Source organism: Conger conger, chromosome 2 (assembly GCF_963514075.1).
Source record: "Conger conger chromosome 2, fConCon1.1, whole genome shotgun sequence".
In the NCBI taxonomy this organism is placed as follows: Eukaryota; Metazoa; Chordata; class Actinopteri; order Anguilliformes; family Congridae; genus Conger; species Conger conger.
Window position 1 is genome coordinate 83,470,346 of NC_083761.1, and position 25,250 is coordinate 83,495,595.

The 25,250-nt window shown below is 41.2% G+C and overlaps 2 gene segments (V, D, J or C); both read left to right on the top strand.

Annotated features, from left to right (window-relative positions):
- The first annotated feature begins 8,065 nt into the window (after positions 1-8,065).
- LOC133121383 (Ig heavy chain V region 914-like) lies at positions 8,066-8,671 on the top strand. The segment is given in 2 exon segments: positions 8,066-8,143; positions 8,325-8,671. Coding segments are annotated over 2 exon segments (387 nt in total).
- Positions 8,672-15,962: 7,291 nt separating this feature from the next.
- LOC133122922 (Ig heavy chain V region 914-like) lies at positions 15,963-16,759 on the top strand. The segment is given in 2 exon segments: positions 15,963-16,080; positions 16,271-16,759. Coding segments are annotated over 2 exon segments (393 nt in total).
- Positions 16,760-25,250: the final 8,491 nt, after the last annotated feature.

Consider the following 25,250-nt stretch of genomic DNA (forward strand, 5'->3'; position numbering starts at 1 on the left):
TTTTGGGTAATGAGTTGAGATTAGGAGTGCTTCTTAATGGAAAACTAACTGGTCTGTGGGAGCCAGAATTATTGTTGATTGGTAGGGGATCAAATACTTTTTTCATGCAAAAATACGAGAATAAATTCATAAAATTTATATCATTAAAATTCTCCACAGTTCCATTCTTTGTAAGTGGGCAAGCCTACAAAATCCGCAAGGGATCAAATAATTATTGCTCCCACTGTATAGATATTTTTTTATTGAACATAACAAATACATTTAATACAACCAATTCAATTAAACGTTTAATACAAACAAATTATAAATATTCAATTATGTCCTCATGAGGTCCCATCAGTTTCTTAATGAGCAACGGCTTGAGTAACGAGTGAACTTTTGAAAAGGAACACACATCTTTAGCTTGATTACACAGTGTGAATCTAGATTTAGGTACAGAGCATAGAGCATGTCTGAAAAATATTTATTTTTTAAAAATATTTTTATCAGATTTTTTCCCCTTTTCTCCCAATTTGGTAGCCAATTGGACCCCGTCTGATTCAATTAGAGCTAATATTAGATACACCGCCCACACCCCGTCCCTCGGCGGCCAACGGGAGAGCGACACGCCTTCTTCAAGCCGTCTCGCCTCCCAAGCTGTAACTGTGATTCCGAGGCGCCCGAGGTGCTTGTTTTGGTGCGGCGATCTACTAACCCTGCCAAGTCCCTCCCTCTGGAGCAGTGAGCCAATTATTGCTGCTCCACGTGAGCCGGCCAAACCTGAATAATATTTCTGAGTAATATTCTATGGGATGTACTAAATACAAAACATGCTCCAAAATGTAGTCCTGGTTATTTGATCAAGCTAAATATTTTAAATTGAAATTGAGCATGTGTTGCAACCAATATATTCCATAGAATATCCCTAATCCAGAATAATTTTGAATTTATTTAAATATTGCTCAGTAAAGCAATATTTGTTTTATCCTGCGACAGGAGCACATAAACAACTGTGGCAATACACAACACAAAAGTTTAATTCAATTTTCATCATGGTAAAAACTACCTAATTTAAAGTGTTAAATTGGAGGAAGCAGTCTGCTCTTTTAATTCTCCTCCAGGAGGGGGCAGCAGTGCTCCTTATAATGGATATTCTGACCCTCTGAATTTATCTTGTTTTTCTCCTTCCTCCAACCCCCAGAGATTAAACAATTTCAGCCCACAGTAGATCCTATAAAAAGCCCCTGAGAATTCTCCTCCAAACACAGGATCATCACCTGTAAGACAGAGAGGGAGGTCTGTGTGTGACAATGGGAGCTATTGTAGCATTAGCAGTGTTGCTGGGAACTTTCTCTTGTAAGTGACCATGCTGTATTAAGATTTTCAATTTTTTCAATTTTTTAATTTATTTTCAGTTTATTTCTATGATTATATGCTTATGCTTAATGAGATGAATTTTTTTTTTATTTCTTTCTCCACAGACGGTCACTGTGTTGAACTCACACAACCAGGCTCTATGGTTGTAACTCCAGGACACTCTCTGACCATCTCCTGTAAAGTCTCTGGGTATTCCCTGACTGATAGCAGCTATGCTACAGTTTGGATCCGACAGCCTGCAGGGAAAGCTCTGGAGTGGATTGGAATTATATGGGATGATGGAAGCACTGCTTATAAAGATTCACTAAAAAACAAGTTCACCATCTCCAGAGACACGTCCAGCAGCACAGTGTCTTTACAAGGGAGCAGCCTGCAGACTGGAGACACAGCTGTGTATTACTGTGCCCGACGCCCACAGTGCAGCAAAGCTACAGCAGGGCTGTACAAAAACCCATGTGCAGGAAAACACATACCATCATACCAAGATGCGAAATACTTAATAAATACATTTAAAAATAATTCCCCATCCCAACTACCACATCTTTAAAACATTCATCATGCATTTGAGAAAAAAAATCTATTGAATGCATTTTGGTGAATCAGAAGATCATGCATTGAATCCTCTGAACACAATGACTATGCTGGCAGATGAGAAGTGATTATGACACAAATTGAACAAATTAAATTCCATTACAATCACTTTGTAGATGCTCTTATACAGAGTGATATCCAGGAATAAATAATAATCAGAAATTTTAATCAAAAAACTATTATTGACATGTTCTACAATAATGTTGGTGGAAGAAGGGTTCTGTTTGTAAGTGTTACACATGCTGGGTCCAGTGTTTACCACTGGATATGAGGGTGATTTCTGAATTGTGTGGTCCAATGCTGTCTGTGAGAGACACACGGCTGTAATGATGGATAATACTCATAACTGCTATATGATCTGAGCCCCGTCTACAACTCTGACTGCTCTATTTAAACAGTGTGAGATCTGCCCACCCAGTGAGGAGGAGTTGATGCAAACTCTGAGCTCTTCCTTCTACATTTACCTCTCGGCACTGAGGGAGGAGGGACTGTTGTTGGAGACTGACTGTAGGGCTATCATCACAGACTGCAGTCAAAGACTTTCACCATGACTGTTATAACCAGCCTGCTTCTCATTTCTGTGTTCTTTACAAGTATGTTTTAACCTGCCATTCATTTAATTTTTACAGAAATCTTACTTCAGATGTTGTAGAGCACTAAATATTTCTTACTTTCACAGGTGTTAAATGTCAGACACTGACTGAGTCTGAACCAGCAGTTAAAAAGCCTGGAGAATCCCACAAACTGACCTGTACAGCCTCTGGGTTCACATTCAGTGACTACTATATGGTCTGGATCAGACAGGCTCCTGGGAAGGGACTGGAGTGGATTGCTTATATTAGTACACAGAGTTCATCCATCTACTATTCCCCGTCTGTTCAGGGAAGATTCACTGTATCCAGAGACGACTCCAACAGCAAGCTGTATTTACAGATGAACCGCCTGACAGCTGAAGACACTGCTGTGTGTTACTGTGCCAGACAGTCACTGTGAGAGAGAGTGAGGGGAGAGCCGCACAAAAGCCTCTTCCCCTTTATCACACAGAGCTACAGCAGAGAGCCCTGGAATGAACTCTGCTTTTTGAAGTGAAACTCAGGGTTTTTGTTAAAAGTATAAGGTCTCAAACTCCAGTCCTGGAGGTCTGCAGTCTAGTTTCCTCGGAAAACCCATGAGAATTGATGCATCAGCATCAACACCAGCAGGCCTGTAGACCACACCCTGAGAAACAGTTTCATACAGGGACCTCAGAGCAGTCCCTCAAGCTTTTCTTCAGCTTTTCAATAAAATAACATAAATTGGCAGATTGAGATAATCAATAAGAGAGGGGGTTGGCAGTCCATCAGTGAGAACATGGGTGCACACCCCATCCTAAAACACACCTCTCAGTGCAGGGGTCTCAAACTCCAGTCCTGGAGGTCTGCAGTCTCTGCGGGTTTTTGTGATTTCCTCTCAATCAACAGCCATTTTAGTCTTGAAAAAAGGTGTGCATCCATCCATCCATCCATCATCACCCGCTTATCCGGAGTCGGGTCGCGGTGGCAGTAGGCATAGCCAGGTATTCCAGGCGTCCCTCTCCTCAGCAACGCATTCTAGCTCCTCCTGGGGGATCCCGAGGCGTTCCCAGGCCAGGAGAGATATATAATCTCTCCAGCGGGCTCTGGGTCTCCTTCGGGGTCTCCGCCCAGTTGGACGAGCCCGGAAAACCTCCAAAGGGAGGCGCCTGGGAGGCATCCTGATCAGATGCCGGAACCACCTCAATTGGCTCCTTTCGACGCGAAGGAGCAGCGGCTCTACTCCGAGCTCCCTCCGGATGTCCGAGCTCCTCACCCTATCTCTAAGGCTGAGCCCGGCCACCCTACGGAGGAAGCTCATTTCGGCCGCTTGTATACGTGATCTCGTTCTTTCGGTCACTACCCAAAGCTTGTGACCATAGGTGAGGGTTGGGATGTAGATCGACCAGTAAATCGAGAGCTTCGCCTTCCGGCTCAGCTCCCTCTTCACCACGACGGTCTGGTGCAACGCCCGCATTACTGTTGATGCTGCACCGATCCGCCTGTCGATCTCACGCTCCCTTCTACCCTCACTCGTGAACAAGACCCCGAGATACTTGAACTCCTTCACTTGGGGCAAAGACTCGTTCCCCACCCGGAGGGAGCAATCCACCGTTTTCCGGCAGAGAACCATGGCCTCGGACTTGGAGGTGCTGACTCTCATCCCGGCCGCTTCACACTCGGCTGCAAACCGCTTCAGTGCGTGCTGAAGGTCACGGTCCGATGAAGCCAGCAGAACCACATCATCCGCAAAAAGCAGAGATGCGATTCTGAGGTCACCAAACCGGACACTCTCCTCATCTCGGCTGCACCTTGAGATCCTGTCCATGAATATCACAAACAGGACCGGTGACAGGGGGCAACCTTAGCGGAGTCCAACACCCACAGGAAACGTGGCGGAGTCCAACACCCACAGGACACGTGTACAGACTCCCTCCAATCAGGGACTTAAATTGAACATGTACCAGCAGACACAACGGCCCTCCAGGATTTGAGTTTGAGGTCTCTCTCGTTTTAGCACAATGTTCCAACACTTTCTGAACAATAAAAACATCCTGCTCCTGAATATATGAGACCAGATTTGCCGCAAACTGTTTGTACTTGAGTTCTACTGGTCAAAACTAATAAATGCTGAATTGACCTCACTAGTCATATTCCTCTCTTCAGCATGGACTCCTGTTGTATGGCAGTGACTCTCACTGCACTGACTCACCTCCCGCAGCCTGCAGTGACTCCACAGTTATGACTCTTCCAGTCTGCTCTGACTCCCTGGGCGTGCCATCTCTTTGTGTGAAAACAGGAAGGTCTGTATACAAATCAGGCCTGTGTGTCCCCTGCTATAACAGACCTTTCCTGCCAGAGCTGAGAGACACTGATGTGCGTCAGTCAAAGTCGAGGACTAAGTCTCTCTTCATTTCACAGGTGTTGAATGTCAGACACTGACTGAGTCTGAACCAGCAGTTAAAAAGCCTGGAGAATCCCACACATTGACCTGTACAGCCTCTGGGTTCACATTCAGCAGCTACTATATGAACTGGGTCAGACAGGCTCCTGGGAAGGGGCTGGAGTGGTTGGGATATCAGTATAGCAGCTCTAGTTATTATGCCCAGTCTGTTCAGGGAAGATTCACCATCTCCAGAGACGACTCCAACAGCAAGGTATATTTACAGATGCACAGCCTGACAGCTGAAGACACTGCTGTGTATTACTGTGCCAGAGACCCACAGTGAGAGAGAGTGAGGGGAGAGCCGCACAAAAACCTCTTCCCCTTTATCACACAGAGCTACAGCACAGAACTGGATCTAATGAATGAATGAAAGAACAATGCTGTTCTTAAATTAAAGTTTCATGTAAAATAATTTGGGTATCTATGGTTTATTGTTTACACATTTCTATATTAGCAATGAACAATACAAAGCTTTCCCCATAAGCTCTTCATATTAAGCAGATTGTAATGCATTTTTGGAGAAACAAAAGCTGAACATCAACAGTTTAAATTATTCTGTAAATAGTAAACATTGCATTACAGGCATTTAGCTGACACTCTTATTTAGAGCAACGTACAATGAATCATGTGGTAATGATATGCACCCAATGGCATTTGTTTATTCAATTCAATTCAATTCAATTCAAACCTTATTCCAGACTCAGAGTCCAGATGAAAGACAAGACACATTTTTTGTGACCTAAATGGAATGTATTCCAGTGTGCAGAAATATGTGCCATAATGACATGATCTTTCTTTCAGAAACAATATAACTAATCGATCATTATGGTCACTGGTGTAAATTCCGGAGTAATGCTGGTGGAAGCAGTCTGCTGTTTTAATTCTCCTCCAGGAGGGGACAGCAGTGCTCCTCATAATGAATTTATCTTGTTTTTCTCCTTCCTCCAACCCCCAGAGATTTAAACAAATTCAGCCTACAGTATTTCCTATAAAAGCCCCTGAGAATTCTCCTCCAAACACAGGAGCAGAGAAGGAGATCTGTGGGTGACAATTGGAGCTATTGTAGCATTCACAGTGTTGATGGGAACTTTATCCTGTAAGTGGGCAAGTTTTTTCAAGATTCTATATTTTACATGAGATTATTCTCAAATATTTTTCCAAGCTTTATTTTAATAATTTAAAATAAATGATTCATGACATTTTTTCTTTTTATTTCATTACTTATATTGTTTGGTCATATACTCACAAACCTTTTTCTTATTTCTGTCTCCACAGACAGTCACTGTGTTGAACTCACACAGCCAGGCTCTATGGTAGTAACACCAGGACAGCCTTTAACCATCTCCTGTAAAGTCTCATATTCACTTAGCAGCTATGGTACACACTGGATCCGACAGCCTGCAGGGAAAGCTCTGGAGTGGATTGGGTATATAGGCTATGATGGAAGCACTGCTTATAAAGATTCACTGAAGAACAAGTTCACCATCTCCAGAGACACCTCCAGCAGCACAGTGTCTTTACAAGGGAGCAGCATGCAGACTGGAGACACAGCTGTGTATTACTGTGCCCGATACACACAGTGCATTAAAGCTACAGCAGGGCTGTACAAAAACCCTCCCTGATGAGTGTAGTGGTAGAACACAAACATTGAAGAGCTCAGTGAAGTCTGCACCCCATATAACCAGAACATTAATTAAAATATGTCAATGGCATACGGGTTTGGGACCTGTGTTTGGAACTCAAAAGTTGATTCCCAGCTGGATTGTACACATTCAGAAGGCTTTTCCTGGACTGTCTAACTGATAATCCAGCTGCATCAATGGAGTACATGAAGGTCACTGAAATTTTGTTTCATGATACCATTAACAAATCGCTAGTGAATGCATTATGAACATGTGAAAGGTGACAAACAGTATATGCTTTATGAAAGCCTTATTTATTCATTCAATTATGAATAGAATTTCTGTCAGACTTTATTACAAAATTCCTGAGGCATGTAGTTCATTATTGACACTGAATTAAAGAGATCTGCCTGATTTCTTTATGATTGTTTTGTAAATGATACATTTTCATTGTATGTAAATAAAAGTTCCAGATAAAATCCTTCCTGCACTTTGTGCCTCTATATAATATCTGATATCAAAAATCATAACTACGTGAACATTCATTCTGATTTCACCCCATTAGCTTTGTTACTGATCTACTGACCCTCTGAATTTGTCTTGTTTTTCTCCTTCCTCCAACCCCCAGAGATTTAAACAAATTCAGCCCACAGTATTTCCTGAGAATGCCCCTGAGAATTGATGCATCAGCACTAACACCTGCAGGCCTGTAGACCACACTCTGATAAACAGTTTCATACAGGGACCTAAGAGCAGTCCCTCAAGCTTTTCTTCAGCTTTTCAATACAAGAACATAAATTGTCAGATTGAGGTCATCAATAAGACAGGGGGTTGGCAGTCCATCAGTAAGAACATGGTTGCACACCCCATCCTAAAACACACCTCTCAGTGCAGGGGTCTCAAACTCCAGTCCTGGAGGTCTGCAGTATCTGCTGGTTTTTGTGATTTCCTCTCAATCAGCAGCCAGTTTAGGTCCTGAAAAATGGTGTGCAGACTCTCTCCAATCAGTGACTGAAATTAAACATGTAAATGTAGGAAAACATAAAAAACTAGCAGACACAATGGCCCTCCAGGATTTGAGTTTGAGATCTCTGTGACTAAGTGCAACGTGTGTTCCAATGTTACACTGTCGTTTTATCACAATGTTCCAACACTTTCTCATCAATAAAAACATCCTGCTCCTTTATATATTTGACCAGATTTGCCACAAACTGTTTGTACTTGAGTTCTACTGGTCAAAATAAATGCTGAAATGACCTCACTAGTCATATTCCTCTATTCAGCATGGACTCCTGTTGTATGGCAGTGACTCTCACTGCACTGACTCACCTCCCACAGCCTGCAGTGACTCCACAGTTATGACTCCTCCAGTCTGCACTGACTCCCTGGGCGTGCCATCTCTTTGTGTGAAAACAGGAAGGTCTGTATGCAAATCAGGCCTGTGTGTCCCCTGCTATAACAGACCTTTCCTGCGAGAGCCGAGAGACACTGATGTGCATCAGTCAAAGTCGTCCTGACTGCAACTGCACCCGCGAACATGAGCTGTCTGCTCCTTCCTCTCTTGGTCTTTCTGCCATGTAAGCGATTGATGACGTTGGTCTCGGATCTTCACAATACCATTGTAATGTCCTTCTCTGTGAATACACGTCATTTAGAATGGGACTGAGCTACATGTATTAGCCAGTCAGGACTGTCCGTTTACGGTGGTAATACTGCAGTTTAACCCACAGTAATCCTGCCTTTATTCCCCGGTTTTAGGTTTGGACGCTGTCACGTTGACCTCCTCCCCTGCACAGGTGGGCTCACCTGGAGGGTCGGTGAAGGTGTCCTGTCAGGTTTCTGGGTACGCCCTGACAGACTACGGCACAAGCTGGATGCGGAAGCGTCCGGGGAACGCCATGGAGTGGATGGGAATCATGTGGGGAGGGGGAAGCATTGATTCTCCAGCATCATTCAAGAGCCGGTTCACCATCTCCAGAGACAGCAGCAACGTGCTTTACTTGGATATTAGCAGCCTGCAGACTGAGGACACAGCTGTGTATTACTGTGCCCGACGCACACAGTGCAGCAAAGCAACGCTAGAGCTGTACAAAAACCCACACTGATGAGTTGTGAACTTTAAATTTATCGCATTCGCTTTGTTATTGATGTAACTTCCAGAGTAATGTTTGTGGAAGCTGTCTGCTCTTTTAATTCTCCTCCAGGAGGGAGCAGCAGTGCTCCTCTTAATGGATATTCTGACCCTCTGAATTTATCTTGTTTTTCTTCCTCCAACCCCGAGAGATTTAAACAAATTCAGCCCACAGTATTTCCTATAAAAACCCCTGAGAATTATCCTCCTAACACAGGAGCATCACCTGTAAGACAGAGAGGGAGATCTGTGTGTGACAATGGGAGCTATTGTAGCATTAGCAGTGTTGCTGGGAACTTTATCTTGTAAGCATGCTGTATTAATATTTTCATTTGAAATCAAAATTGTTTTATACTTTTTCCAATCTTTACTTTAAAACAGTAGTTTAGTAGTATTTGCTGTTTCTATCAACAACTACATCACTTATTGGTATCCTCATCATAAATGTATTTTTCTATTTCGGTCTCCACAGATGGTCACTGTGTTGAACTCACACAGCCAGGCTCTATGGTTTTAACACCAGGACACTCTCTGACCATCTCCTGTAAACTCTCTGGGTATTCTCTGACTGAGAGCAGCTATGCTACAGCCTGGATCCGACAGCCTGCAGGAAAAGCACTGGAGTGGATTGCGCGATATTGGTCGGGAAACCCCCAATATCTTTATGAAGATTCACAAAAGAGCAAGTTCATTATCTCTATAGACACCTCCAGAAACACAGTGTCTTTACAAGGGAGCAGCCTGCAGACTGGAGACCCAGCTGTGTATTACTGTGCACGAGAGTCACAGTGCAGCAAAGCTACAGCAGGGCTGTACAAAAACCCACCCTGATGAGTTTCGCAGTAAAACACAATCCCAAACACAGAATAATAATTATGATAATAATGAATAAAATAAAAAATAAAATAATGCCCCTCCCAGCTACCACGTCTTTACTGTGGGAAATTCAGAAACATATATCAATTTCATGACTGTACATTTTATTACATTTGAATTAGATTCTACATTTAAATTCTACATAACATGGGGGAGACACATGCTAACACGAATTAGGCTAATTGAACGTTCTATTAAACAGACATGAGAAACCGTTGGCGTTTTGACCAGCAACTGTATCGCGGGCAGGCGTAGGCACACTGACAGCAGCAGCAGCAGCAGCAGCCAGTCTGACGGACTGTATAAAGTGGCCAGCAAGCACTCAATTTATGAAAATGGAGTAAATATCCGGATACAGTAAAGCGAGGGCGGTCAAAAGGAGGCCAGCTAGTTCGGCGTAAATGGAAAACTTACGGCGCTCCTGGATGGAGTTTTCTGAGCTGCACTCCTTCGTCAATTGCGTCTACCTAGCTATGATGGCTAGCTACCAGTAGGAAAGCAGAAGTAAGGGTATCAATTTTCCCGACCCGGACTGTATGAAATTAAACACAAACGAATTAAACATCCCGCTAAATTTGCTAGCCAGGTCACTGACATACCAGTCCTTTAAATTGTTTTGTATTTTCCCCACTTCCCCGCTTCGACATCCAACTTGAAAAACTGATGGCGCGGGCTGTATTAATGATAGCCTAGGCAACGTTTGATTTTCAAATGTATCATTAGCAGAGATCGTTACTTCAGTGCAGAAACAAAAGCAAGTGAAAATGAACCACTTAATCATATATTTTATATCTGCAATTTATTGTTTGATAAGAACTTGTTTGGTTATAATGTGTAATTTGTCAGAAAACAAAAACCGCCCAATACTATAAAAAGTTGCCCAATCTGGCAATGTGACAAGTGAAAAGCACTTAAAAGGACTGAATTCATGGTCTGTAATGTGATAAAGTTAAAAGTTGAGATATAATCATATCATCAGTGATCTGCAAAACGATCTTATTTTGCTAACCTGATATTGCTTGCTCATGCCTGCGTTTGTGCTGTAGCCGTAGGGGGAGAACCCTATTCAGGTAATCACGACCATTAATATGCTTAGGAATCATTTGGAAGTTCTTTATGTATATCTTGTTATCTTAGGAAAACGTTTTTATGGCGTTTTCGTCGAGTTTTATTCGAAAAATTGAAAGAAGAATAGCATACGGTTTGTTAGCGTCCTGCTAATACTGAAGGAAGTTAAGCACATGTGAGGCACGCGTCTTGCTAGCTTGCACAATGCTGGATATTTCATGCCGATTAATCGGTCTAATACCTTGTACTTAATTGTGTGTTGGAGAATATGAAGTAAGACCTTTATCTAGGTTATTTCAGAGAAATGGGTATCAGATAGCTAGCTATGTATATACATAGCTATGTATCTAGCTAGGATAGCTAAAGCCGCCAGTTTGCCATATCTATGGCTAATAGTTTTGAACTGCCCAAACATATTATTTTATGTAAGATAACAATGATGGACATTAGTTAACGGTTTTTCTGCATATGTTACTAGTTAACTGTTTGTATTGGGATTGTTTATTACTTATTGATTGGTGATAAAGCCATTCGTGGAGAAACACTTGTGTTGAGTCACAATTATGATTTCGTCCCCCGATTCAGGGGTACAACAGCAACACTTCCCGAGAAATGCTGGTGGAAGCAGTCTGAACCAGCAGTTAAAAAGCCTGGACAATCTCACAAACTGACCTGTACAGCCTCTGGGTTCACATTCAGCAGCTACTGGATGGGCTGGATCAGACAGGCTCCTGGGAAGGGACTGGAGTGGATCTCAATCATTGAATATGACAGTGATAGGAAATACTACTCAAAGTCTGTTCAAGGAAGATTCACAAATAGCAGAGACAACAGCAAGAACCAGCTGTATTTACACATGAGCAGCCTGACAGCTGAAGACACTGCTGTGTATTACTGTGCCAGAAACCCACAGTGAGAGAGAGTGAAGGGAGAGCTGCACAAAAACCTCGTCCCCTTTATCACACAGAGCTACAGCAGAGAGCCCTGGAATGAACTCTGCTGTCTGAAGTGAAACTCAGGGTTTCTGTTATAAATATCACTGAAGTGTTCTGTTCTTTTCTTTATGTCCACCATTTATGCTATTAGGTGGCTGGAAATTCTTGGTCACCTTTCAAATTCTCTTGAGTTACTCCTCACTACTACATTTTAGAGGCATATAGTTAGTTATTGCCACTGATTTAAAAGAGATCTGCTCAGCACAATTTCTGTACGTATAAATAAACAGATCATCACTGTACACTAATAGAAGGCCCAGATACAAACCTGTCTGTTCTTGGATCATCTATGAAATATACACAATATACTGAGACAAACCTGATATTTCTCCTGAGAGAGGCACAAAAATACACACATTTTAAAATAAAGTAATGAAAGAAATGTCTTTTTCTATAAGGTATTTTGTATTTTTGTCAGGAGAATATATTGTAAAAATGACAAGACCACACTCTATATGGAATGCATCTGATTTTACAAATATTAAGACCATAACTATGTGAACATCCATCCATCCATCCATTGTCTGAACCCATTTATCCTGAACAGCAATCAGCCTAACCTGCATGTCTTTGGACTGAACCCAGGACCGCCTTGCTGTGAGGCGGCAGTGCTACCCACTGCACCATCCGTGCCGCCCAACTATCTGAACACTCATTCTGAATTTAACCCATGATCATTATTACTGGTGTGAATTCCAGACTAATGCTGGTGGAAGCAGTCTGCTGTTTCAATTCTCCTCCACGAGGGGACAGCAGTGTTCCTCATAATGGATATTCTGACCCTCTGAATTTATCTTGTTTTTCTCCTTCCTTCAACCCCCAGAGAATTAAACAAATTCAGTCGACAGTATTTCCTATAAAAGCCCCTGAGAATTTTCCTCTCAGCATAGGAGCATCACCTGTAAGACAGAGAGGGAGATCTGTGTGTGACAATGGGAGCTATTGCAGCGTTAGCAGTGTTGCTGGGAACTTTCTCTTGTAAGTGACCATGCTATATTTATATATTATGTTTTGAAATACAATTATTTGGTGAGCATGTGATATCATTATTATTTTTTATGCAATTCTTTGGAAATATATTCCTTTTTTTTTTTTCAATATGTTAAAACTTTTTACTGTTTTTTACTTTTTACTTTTTACTGATAATATTGCACAATGGGATACTGACATATCTTCTTTTTTTCTGTCTCCACAGATGGTCAGTGTGTTGAACTCACACAGCCAGGCTCTATGGTTATAACTCCAGGACAGTCTCTGACCATCAACTGTAAAGTCTCTGGGTATTCCCTGACTGATAGCAGCTATGGTACAGCCTGGATCCGACAGCCTGCAGGGAAAGCTCTGGAGTGGATTGGAGTTATCTGGTGGGAGGGAAGCACTGCTTATGAAGATTCTCTGAAGAGCAAGTTCACCATCTCCAGAGACACCTCCAGCAGCACAGTGTCTTTACACGGGAGCAGCCTGCAGACTGGAGACACAGCTGTGTATTACTGTGCCAGAAACACACAGTGCAGCAAAGCTACAGCAGGGCTGTACAAAAACCCACCCTGTTGAATATCCCTGCTGAACATGCACTGGGCTTGTGTAGATAATAACATGGTGGCTTGGTTAAGCAGGAGGATCTGGCAGCTGCATCCTGTGAGTTTCTGTGTGTGTCCAACTGCGTACAACCAGAGGAACCCCAACCCAATCAATGAATAAATATATAAACCATTCTGGTCTTGGCATCTGCCTACTGCTACACAGTCTTGGAATTGTAATATTTTGGTGGAAATTGTAAAAAGTTACAAGATTTCCACCAAAAATATATATTTTCAACAATCATTCAAAATGAATGTCCAGTTTGCTCAGTGTGAATCAGATGATTAAAATTCCCTGCTTCACTTCTAAAATTTCAGACTGTCTAAAGTTCACGGCTACCTTTAGCTTCAGTAATTACACTGTAAATTTACATTCATCATGAACACAAACACTGCATTCATGGGTCAGTCAGACCTGTGTCATGCATATATTTGAAATATTATCATCTACTTTTTCAAAGAAATGAAATCAAAACACCAATTGACACCTGATTTAGTTTCTTAATTTCATTTTAAAAGTATGAATTGCAACACTGTAATCTAGTAAAATCCAAATAATATTTCTGGAAAATTCAGACCAAACAAGTACTTATATACATATACACTATGTAAATGTCAATTGTTACGAGGCAGATATGCAAATATAACTTCCCCACACTCTTTAAAACACAGCCGTTTGAGCTCATATTCACTGATGAGCTGCACAGGTCACTTCCTGTCTTTCTGTTGCTGTGAATGAAATAAAACGGAGGCCTTTGTATTCATCACAGCTTTGCTGTTTGCCTTTGAATTTAAGAACCCTGATTTTATTCCCTCTCTTCCCCTGTCTCGCAGCAGCTGAAACAGCGATGGCTACAGAACTGCTGTGAACCTGTGCTTTGTCCCCTTCTGCAGATGCTCACTGTGACCCCACACTGACGGAGTCTGATCCACAGGTGAAGAAGCCTGGAGAATCCGTCAGGCTCTCCTGTAAAATTACTGGATTCTCTCTCAGCAGCTACAGCGTGCACTGGGTTCGACAGGCTCCAGGCAAAGGGCTGCAATGGGTTGGATACTACAGTGGTTCCTTCCACAGTCGTTTCAAAGTGACAGAAGATTCATCCAACAGCATTGCTTACTTAGACATCACAGACCTCCAGCCCTCAGACATAGCTGTGGATTACTGTGCCCGACAGCCACAGTGAGAGAGTTGAAAGCCCTGCTGTACAAATACCGTCCACACATGATTTAACAGTGTGGCCTCAGTTCATCACACTGGAGATATTTCCTGTTATTGTTCTTCTCCTGTAACTCAACCATGAAGCTAAAGCACACATTTATATTGTTTTTTTGTTTTTCAAATGGACATTGACATTAATCTTATCGAACATAACAAATACATTTAATACAACCAATTCATCCATCCATCTATCCATCCATTATCTGAACTCACTTATCCTGAACAGGGTCGCAGGGGGGCTGGAGCCTATCCCAGCATACATTGGGCGAAAGGCAGGAATACACCCTGGACAGGTCACCAGTCCATTGCAGGGCACACACACCATTCACTCACACACTCACACACTCACACCTAAACACCTACACACCTACAGGCAATTTAGAGTCTCCAATCAGCCTAACCTGCATGTCTTTGGACTGTGGGAGGAAACCCACGCAGACACGGGTAGAACATGCAAACTCCGCACAGAGAGGCCCCAGCCGACGGGGATTTGAATCCAGGACCTCCTTGCTGTGAGGCGGCAGTGCTACCCACTGCACCTTCCGTGCCGCCACACAACCAATTCAATAAAACGTTTAATACAAAGAAATTATAAATATTCAATTACGTCCTTGTGAGGTCCCATCAGTTTCTTAATGAGCAGCAGCTTGAGTAACGAGTGAACGTTTGAAAAGAAGACAATGAACACACATCTTTAGCTTGTTATGTATGGGGGTATGTAGTTCTAGTCTCGTCCTGCAGGTGGAGCCAGGAGGTGAACCCTGCACTGATTACTAACCCGCCACACCTGCCATAGGCTGGAGTATATAAACTCCTCCCCTTGCTCCTCAAGCTCTCTCTCTTTGTCTTGGCAGCCAGCTCTTCAGCAGCAGGGTCTTCAACCGCCACCATTTTGTTTTGAGCAGTTCATAGTTCCTGTGTTACAATACATTTAGTTCTTTTCAAACTCTTTAACTGTGTCTGTTTCCACTGTGTTATATTCCCTGAGCCAGGGTTGTAACAAGCTTGATTACACAGTGTGAATGTAGATTTAGTTATAGAGGATAGAGCATGTCTTAATAATATTTCTGAGTAATATTTCTTGGGATGTACTAAATACAAAACATGCTCCAAAATCTAGTCCTGGTAATGTGATCAAGCTAAATATTTTAAATAGAAATTGAGCATGTCTTGCAACCAATATATCCCATAGAATATCCCTAATTCAGAATCATTTTGAATTTTGAAATGAATCAGAGGATTCTACTTTGAATCTCAGTAAAGCAATATAGGTTTTATCCTGGAAGAGGAGCACATAAATGACTTTGGCAATACGCAACACAAACGTTTAATACGATTTTCATCAAGGTAAAAACACATTATAATGTATCTAATTTAAAGTGTTAAATTGGAGGAAGCAGTCTGCTCTTTAAATTCTCCTCCAGGAGGGGGCAGCAGTGCTCCTCATAATGGATATTCTGACCTTCTGAATTTATCTTGTTTTTCTCCTTCCTCCAACCCCCAGAGATTTAAACAAATTCAGCCCACATTATTTCATATAAAAGCCCCTGAGAATTCTCCTCCCAGCACAGGAGCAGAGAAGGAGATCTGTGTGAGACAATGGGAGCTATTGTAGCATTCGCAGTGTTGCTGGGAACTTTATCCTGTAAGTGGGCAAGCTTTATCAAGATTCTACATTTTACATAAGATTATTCTCAAATATTTTTAAAAGCTTTATTTTAATAATGTAAAATAAATCATTGATGACAGTTTTTCTGTTTATTTCATGAATTAAATTATCATATTATCATATGATCATATACTCACAAACCTTTATCTTATTTCTGTCTCCACAGACAGTCACTGTGTTGAACTCACACAGCCAGACTCTATGGTAGTAACACCAGGACAGCCTTTAACCATCTCCTGTAAAGTCTCATATTCACTGAGCAGCTATAATACACACTGGATCCGCCACCCTGCAGGGAAAGCTCTGGAGTGGATTGGGTATATAGGCACGGGTGGAGGCACGAGTTATAAAGATTCACTGAAGAACAAGTTCACCATCTCCAGAGACACCTCCAGCAGCACAGTGTCTTTACACGGGAGCAGCCTGCAGACTGGAGACACAGCTGTGTATTACTGTGCCCGAGACACACAGTGCAGCAAAGCTACAGCAGGGCTGTACAAAAACCCACCCTGATGAGTGTAGTGGTAGAACACAAACATTGAAGAGCTCAGTGAAGTCTGCACCCCATATAACCAGAACATTAATTAAAATGTGTAAATGGCATACCGGTTTGGGACCTGTGTTTGGAACTGAGAAGTTCTAGGTTCGATTCCCAGCTGGATTGTACACATTCAGAAGGCTTTTCCTGGACTGTCTGACTGATAATCCAGCTGCATCAATGGAGTTCATGTAAAAATGTAACTGACATTTTGTTTCATGATACCATTAATGAATTGGGAGTGAATGCATTATGAACATGTGAAAGGTGACATACAGTATATGCTTTATGAAAGCCTTATTTATATACACATTTATTGATTCATGTATGCAGAGAATTTCTGTCACACTTCATTACAAATTCTACAGGCATGTAGTTCATTATTGACACTGAAATAAAGTTATTTCTTTATGATTGTCTTTGTAAATGAGAAAATCTTCGCTGTATGCAAAAAAAAGTTCCAGATACAATCCTTCCTGCACTTTGTACATCAATATAATATCTGATATTCAAATCATAACTACGTGAACATTAATTCTGAATCACATGGAGACAGAATAATTGATAAAATAATGCCCCGAACCACATCTTTACAACAATTATCATACAATTGAGAAAAATACATCTACTAACTGCATTTTGATAAATAAGAAGATTGAACTTTATTACTACATTGACAAAACAGATCATATTATTCTGTGAATTACTCATCACAACAATAAGTATTAATTCATCTGAAGTTGCAATAATCCAAAAGCCTACTATTCACAAGTTGGTAATTATTTTTTAGTTTTGTAAGTGCTACATATGCAGGGTCCAGTGATTACCACTGGATATCAGTGTGCTTTCTGTACTGAGTGGTCCTATGCTGTCTGTGTTGGACACTCTCATTAGAGTGACTTGTGATGTACTGAGTACTGGGAAGCTCCTGGCTCCACTCTCCCACCCTCACCTGCCAGGAAACTCCATGGATTCACTATGAATAATAATGCAGTCATCAGCCATGGAAGAGAGACACACGGCTGTAATGATGGATAATACTCATAACTGCTATATGATCTGAGCCCCGTCTACAGCTCTGACTGCTCTATTTAAACAGTGTGAGATCTGCCCACCCAGTGAGGAGGAGTTGATGCAAACTCTGAACTCCTTATACATTTACCTCTCTGCACTGAGGGAGGAGGGACTGTTGTTGGAGACTGACTGTAGGACTATCATCACAGACTGCAGTCAAAGACTTTCACCATGACTGTTATAACCAGCCTGCTTCTGAATACAGTGGTCTTTACAAGTATGTTTTAACCTGCCAATCATTTAATTTTTACAGAAATCTTACTTCAGATGTTGTAGAGTACTAAATATTTCTTACTTTCACAGGTGTTGAATGTCAGACACTGTCTGAGTCTGAACCAGCAGTTAAAAAGCCTGGACAATCCCACAAACTGACCTGTACAGCCTCTGGGTTCACATTCAGTGGCTCCTATATGGCCTGGATCAGACAGGCTCCTGGGAAGGGACTGGAGTGGGTTGCCACTATTGGCACATCTAGTTCACAAATCTACTATTCCCAGTCTGTTCAGGGAAGATTCACCATCTCCAGAGACGACTCCAACAGCAAGCTGTATTTACAGATGAACAGCCTGACAGCTGAAGACACTGCTGTGTATTACTGTGCCAGAGAGTCACAGTGAGAGAGAGAATGAGGGGAGAGCCGCACAAAAACCTCTTCCCCTTTATCACACAAAGCTACAGCAGAGAGCCCTGGAATGAACTCTGCTGTATGAAGTGAAACTCAGGGTTTCTGTTATAAATATCACTGCAGTGTTCTGTTCTTTTGGCCTAATTCATGCTAATAGATCCTGGTTAATTCTTTTTTATACCTTTTAGAGTCACCTGCTAATCTGCAGGCTGTAATGCTGTTGTGCCTCTACAATATTCGGTTTGTGATCATTGTGATCATGATGACGAGTCAGAGAAAACGTACATTGCCAGAAACAGGTTTCACACTTACACCAACCTCACATGGATATTTTAAAAATATTGAAATCTTGCATAAATATTTCCCAAATGGTCCACTGTCTCTTATGTTCAACACACTATATTTTTATTTACTGCAAAATATAAATAAGCAGGCTGCTTTCATATTTGTTTCCACTGAATTGGCTTAATGACACACTATTTGTCATTACTGTCATTGAGGTGAATGAACTGTACCACTTCTGTAAATGTGAATGTGCACATTACCACTCTTTCACTGACAAAAGGTCCAAATAAAACCCCTCCTGTTCTTTGTCATATCTGCAAACCACGAATGCAACACATTTTATGCTAAAATAATCTGTCTTATTCAGGAAAACACAAACATACACATAAAATCAGCTTTTTTTACATTTGCTTTTCAGCATTACATTTATTTCCAGGATAATGAAGTGAAAATCCTGGGAAATGGTTTACTTTACTGGTGTGTAGATTTCAGAGATATGTGGAGTTATCTATACACTTTGGGGTAAAGGAGGACTGTAAATATGTACAATATCATTGTCCAGATAGTCCAGATAGTCCAAGTTCAGATAAAAGCTTCTTGGTAAACCTGTAGTTCATGAATTAAACTTTAGCAGCTTGCTGATCTGCTGATTTAATTCTCCTTAATTCTTCTCTTTTAATTCTCCTCCAGGAGGGGGCAGCAGTGCTCCTCATAATGGATATTCTGACCCTCTGAATTTATCTTGTTTTTCTCCTTCCTCCAATCCCCAGAGATTTAAACAACTTCAGCCCATAGTATTTCCGAACTTTATCTTCTTCATATTGTGAGTATGCTGTATGTATGTATGTATATATATATATATATATATATATATATATATACAGTGGGAGCAATAATTATTTGATACCTTGCTGATTTTGTTGGTTAGCCCCCTTACAAAGAATGGAACTGAGTAGAATTTTAATCATAGGTACATTTTAACATAGAAAATAATCCACAATAACAACATCATATAAATTTTATAAATTCAAAAAATCATATTTTCACATGAAATAAGTATTTGATCCATAGAACCATAGGATTTAATACTTTGTTGGCAAGCACAGAGGTCAGACGTTTGTTGTAGTTTTTCACCAGATTTTGGTCCACTCCTTTTTGCAGATCCTCATCAAATCCTTAAGGTTCCAAGGCTGTCGCTTGGCAACTCGAAGCTTCACTCCCTCCACAGATTTCCGATGGGATTTAGGTCTGGAGACTGGCTAGCCCACTCCAGGACCTTAATATGCTTCTTTTTGAGCTACCCCTTTGTTGCCTTGGCAATTGTAAAGCAACAGGCCAGATTTCCCTATCAGTTTGTATTAAGGGAGGCCAGGCCAGGCCAGGCCTCCCCTAGGAAATGAGATTCTCATAGAAGTCAATGTAATGCATTTTTTTTCATGCCAATATGTGATTGGCCAGATCGCTGAAAATGGGTGGGCAACGGAGGCCTGGCCTCACCATGCATTGTGTCCAGGGCTGAAAGATTGACATTTTGTTCGTCCAATCACATGCTACTGGTTCATTTGGAATCAACTATCCCTTCCTTTCCTATTCAACACAGAAGCCATTTTGAGAATTCGCTAGTCACTTCAGTCAAACAAACACTCGCCATAGTGGCTACGAGTGTCCTATCAACTTGTGCTTTTCAGGAAATTTAGAGAACACCCCTGGCTATCATCCCTGGAGTTTATAGCTCAGTTGGCCAAACACTTTTGCTTAAAACTACCTCGGAAGTCGGCGAGATTCTAGCGCAATTTGAGATCTTGGGCTGGAGATATGCAGATTCCAGATACTAGGGAGTGAGAATGACATTCAATAGGTCATGTTAGACACCATTTGGGATTTATTGAACAGTTTTATTTTTAATGTAGTCCATTTCGTTTTATTACAAGTCAATTTAATAATCTTCCATATCAAATTACCGAATTGTTGCTCTGTGAGGAAATTCACTCTAAATACGAATAGAGTGCTGCCCTCTAGTGGATAACGTTAACGTTAGATAAAGCCAACTGGAACCATATTTTTACATATTTTATATTAAATATATTGAATAAAACTACATATGATAAAGAAAGTGTTATCTTATCTTTTTTATATGCTAAACTTGATTAAATTGGTGATTACATGTTCAAGCTGTAGAAGAATGAAAAATGTAAGCTAAACAAAATTGTTTTTAACTACATAATTAAAATTCCTGCCTTTTACACATGTTCACTTGGCATTTATATTACATCCAAATGTCATTTCTCAGCTTAATTATCAGGCAGGCTCATAGACTTACAGCAATGTCATTTCTTCAGGAAGGCACAAGGCTAAGCTCTGCACAATTAATTTCATCAGCCAGAACTTTCTGACTGTAGCTTACACTCCAAATAGTATGCCTTTGGCCAGCACAAAGACAGATAAGAGAACAGGGAACATTCCATCGCGAGTGAAGTGAGCAAGCGGAAAAAAATGGCCTCCTCAATTCTGGAAGTCACCAGCCTCCACTGGTTTTGGGTCACTGTCATGTTGGAAGACCCATGCACTATCCATTTTCAGTGCTCTCACTGAGGGAAGGAGGTTGTCGCCCAGAATTTCCTGGTACATGGCTCCATTCTTCCTCCCCTCGATACGGTGAAGTCGTCCTGTCCCCTTAGCTGAGAAACACCCCCAAAGCATAAGGTTTCCTCCATGCTTCACAGTGGGGATGGTGTTCTTGGGGTTGTACTCAGCATTTCTCTTCCTCCAAACTCAGGAGTCGAGTTGATGCCAAATAGCTCTATTTTGGTCTCATCTGACCACATCACCTTCTCCCAAGCCTCCTCTGGATCATCCAGGTGTTCTTTGACAAACTTCAGATGGGCCTGTACATATGCCTTCTTCAGCAGAGGAACCTTGCATGTGCAGCAGGATTTTAATCCTTCACGGTGTAGTGTGTTACTGATGGTTCTCTTCGTGACTGTGGTCCCAACTGCCTTCAGGTCATTAACAAGCTCCTCCTGTGTAGTACTGGGCTGATCCCTGACCTTTCTCATGATCATTGATATCCCACAAAGCGAGATCTTGCGTGGAGCCCCAGACCGAGGGAGATTGGCGGTGACTTTGTGTTTCTTCCATTTTCTAATAATTGCTCCAACAGTAGTTAACTTCTCACCAAGCTGCTTGCTTATTTTCTTGTAGCCGATCCCAGCCTTGTGCAGGTCTACAATTTTGTCCCTGATGTCCCTAGACAGCTCCTTTGTCTTGGCCATGGTGGAAACATTGGAATCTGATTGATTGTGTGGACAGGTGTCTTTTATACAGCTACATAACGATGTAACGAGTTGACACAGGTGTTTTGGGTAATGAGTTGAGATTAGGAGTGCTTCTTAATGGAAAACTAACTGGTCTGTAGGAGCCAGAATTATTGCTGATTGGGAGGGGATCAAAAACTTATTTCATGCACAAATACGATAATAAATGTATAAAATTTATATGAAGTTGTTATTGTCTCTCAATGTTAAAATGTACCAATGATTAAAATTCTACACAGTTCCATTCTTTGTAAGTGGGCAAAACTACAAAATCAGCAAGGGATCAAATAATTATTGCTCCCACTGTAGATGCTGGTAAATTCTTGAACATCATTTATATGTCTTTTAGAGTCGCCTGCTAATCTGCAGGCTGTAATGCTGTTGTGCCTCTACAATATTCACTTTGTGATCATTGTGATCATGATGACGAGTCAGAGAAAACGTACATTCCCAGAAACACATTTCAAACATACACCAACCTTACACCACAGAAAATATTAAAATCTTTCATGAATATTTCCCAAATGGTCCACTGTCTCTTACTGATGTTCAACACACTATATTTTTATTCACTGCAAAATATAAAAAAGCAGGCTGCTTTAATATTTGTTTGGTAAAATGGTAAATGGCAGGCATTTATATCGCGCCTTTATCCAAAGCGCTATACAATTGATGCTTCTCCATTCACCCATTCATACACACACTCACGGCAATTGGCTGCCATGTAAGGCCCCGACCTGCTCGTCAGGAGAATTTGGGAGTTAAGTGTCTTGCTCAGGGACACTTCGACACCCGGGTGGGGGATCGAACCGGCAACCCTCCGACTGCCAGTCGACTGCTCTTACTGCCTGAGCCTTGTTTCAACTGAATTGGCTTGATGGCACAATATTTCTTATTACTGTCATTGAGGTGGAAGAGGACCACTTCTGTAAATGTAAATGTGCAAATTCCCACTCTTACACTGACAAAAGGTCCAGATAAAACCCTTCCTGTTCTTTGTCATATCTGCAAACCATTATTAGGCTAAAATAATCTGTGTTATTCATGGAACATACATACATGAATGTACATCATTGAACATGTATCATTTACATTTGTTTTTCTGCATTACATTTCTTTCCAGGATAATGTACTTTATGGGTATGTAGATTTCAGAGATATGTGGAGTAATCTGTACTCTTGGGGGTAAGGGAGGACTGTGTATGAATACATTCTCATTGGACACAAAAAGTCCAGATACAAAGATCTTGGTAAATCTGTAGCTCATGAACTTGAGCAGTTTGCCGATCTGCTGATTTTATTCCCTACTACATGAGCTTAAATTCTGAAAGAATATAATTAATCGAACATACTCTTATTGATGTAAATTCCAGAGCAATGCTGGTGGAAGCAGTCTGCTGTTTTAATTCTCCTCCAGGAGGGGGCAGCAGTGCTCCTTATAACGGATATTCAGAGCCTCTGAATTTATCTTGTTTTTCTTCTTCCTCCAACCCCCAGAGATTAAACAAATTCAGCCCACAGTATTTCCTATAAAAGCCCCTGAGAATTATCCTCCCAACACAGGAGCATCACCTGTAAGACAGAGACAATGGGAGCTATTGTAGCATTAGCAGTGTTGCTGGGAACTTTATCTTGTAAGTGACCATGCTGAATTAAGATTTTCTATTTTGAAATACAATTATTTGGTGATGTTTTCCAGTTTTTCTTACTTTCAATCTCATGTAAATATGAAATATATTATTAGATATTTATTTATTTATTTATTTTCTGTTTATTTATATGATTATATTGCTTAACGAGATACACATATTTTTGTATTTCTTTCTGCACAGACGGTCACTGTGTTGAACTCACACAGCCAGGCTCTATGGTTGTAACTCCAGGACACTCTCTGACCATCTCCTGTAAAGTCTCTGGGTATTCCCTCACAAGCACCTCCTGTACAAACTGGATCAGACAGCCTGCAGGGAAAGCTCTGGAGTGGGTTGCACGCATTTGCTATGATGGAAGCACATACTATAAAGATTCTCTAAAGAGCAAGTTCACCATCCCCCGAGACACCTCCAGCAGCACAGTGTCTTTACAAGGGAGCAGCCTGCAGACTGGAGACACAGCTGTGTATTACTGTGCCCGAGAGTCACAGTGCAGCAAAGCTACAGCAGGGCTGTACAAAAACCCTCCCTGATGAGTTCTGCAGTAGAACACATACCGTAATACTATAATGTGGAATACTTCATAAGTACATAAAAATAAAAAAAACACCCATCCCAACTACCACACCTTTATAAAATTCACCATAAATTTGAGAAAGAAATCTATTAAATGCATTTCAGAAACGTATGCTTTGAAGCCTTTGAACACAATGAATATGGGGGTGGCCTGTAGCGTAGTGGTTAAGGTAAATGACTGGGACACACAAGGTCAGTGGTTCTAATCCCGGTGTAGCCACAATAAGATCTGCACAGCTGTTGGGCCCTTGAGCAAGGGCCTTAGCCCTCCTGCTTAGTTAACCAATTACTCACATTCCACAATAATGCCCAACAATAATGTTGGTGGAAGAAAGTTTATATTTGTAAGTGTTACATATGCAGGGTCTAGTGTTTACCACTGGATATCAGTGTGCTTTCTGTACTGAGTGGTCCTATGCTGTCTGTGTTGGACACTCTCATTAGAGTGACTTGTGATGTACTGAGTACTGGGGAGCTCCTGGCTCCACTCTCCCACCCTCACCTGCCAGGAAACTCCCTGGATTCACTATGAATAATAATGCAGTCATCAGCCATGGAAGAGAGACACACGGCTGTAATGATGGATAATACTCATAACTGCTATATGATATGAGCCCCGTCTACAGCTCTGACTGCTCTATTTAAACAGTGTGAGATGTGAAGATGATGACGTCAGAGAAAACATACATTCCCAGAAACATGTTTCAAACTGACACCAATCTCACAAGGATATTTTAAACATCCAATAAATCTTGCATAAATGTTTCCTCAATGGCCAATGATTCACTCTCTCTTATTTATGTTCAACACACTATTTCTTTTTTTACTGTAAAATATAAACAATTGTGTGTATGTGAATTGTACAGGCTTATTGGCACAATATTACTTATGACTGTCATTGAGCTGAATGACGAATACTTCTGTCTATGTTAATGTGCACATAACCACACTAACACTGACAAAAGGTCCAGATAAACCCTTCCTGTTCTTTGTCATATCTACAAACCATTATTACACTAAAATAATCTGTGTTATTCATGGAAACATGAACATACATCACTGAACATGTATCATTTACATTT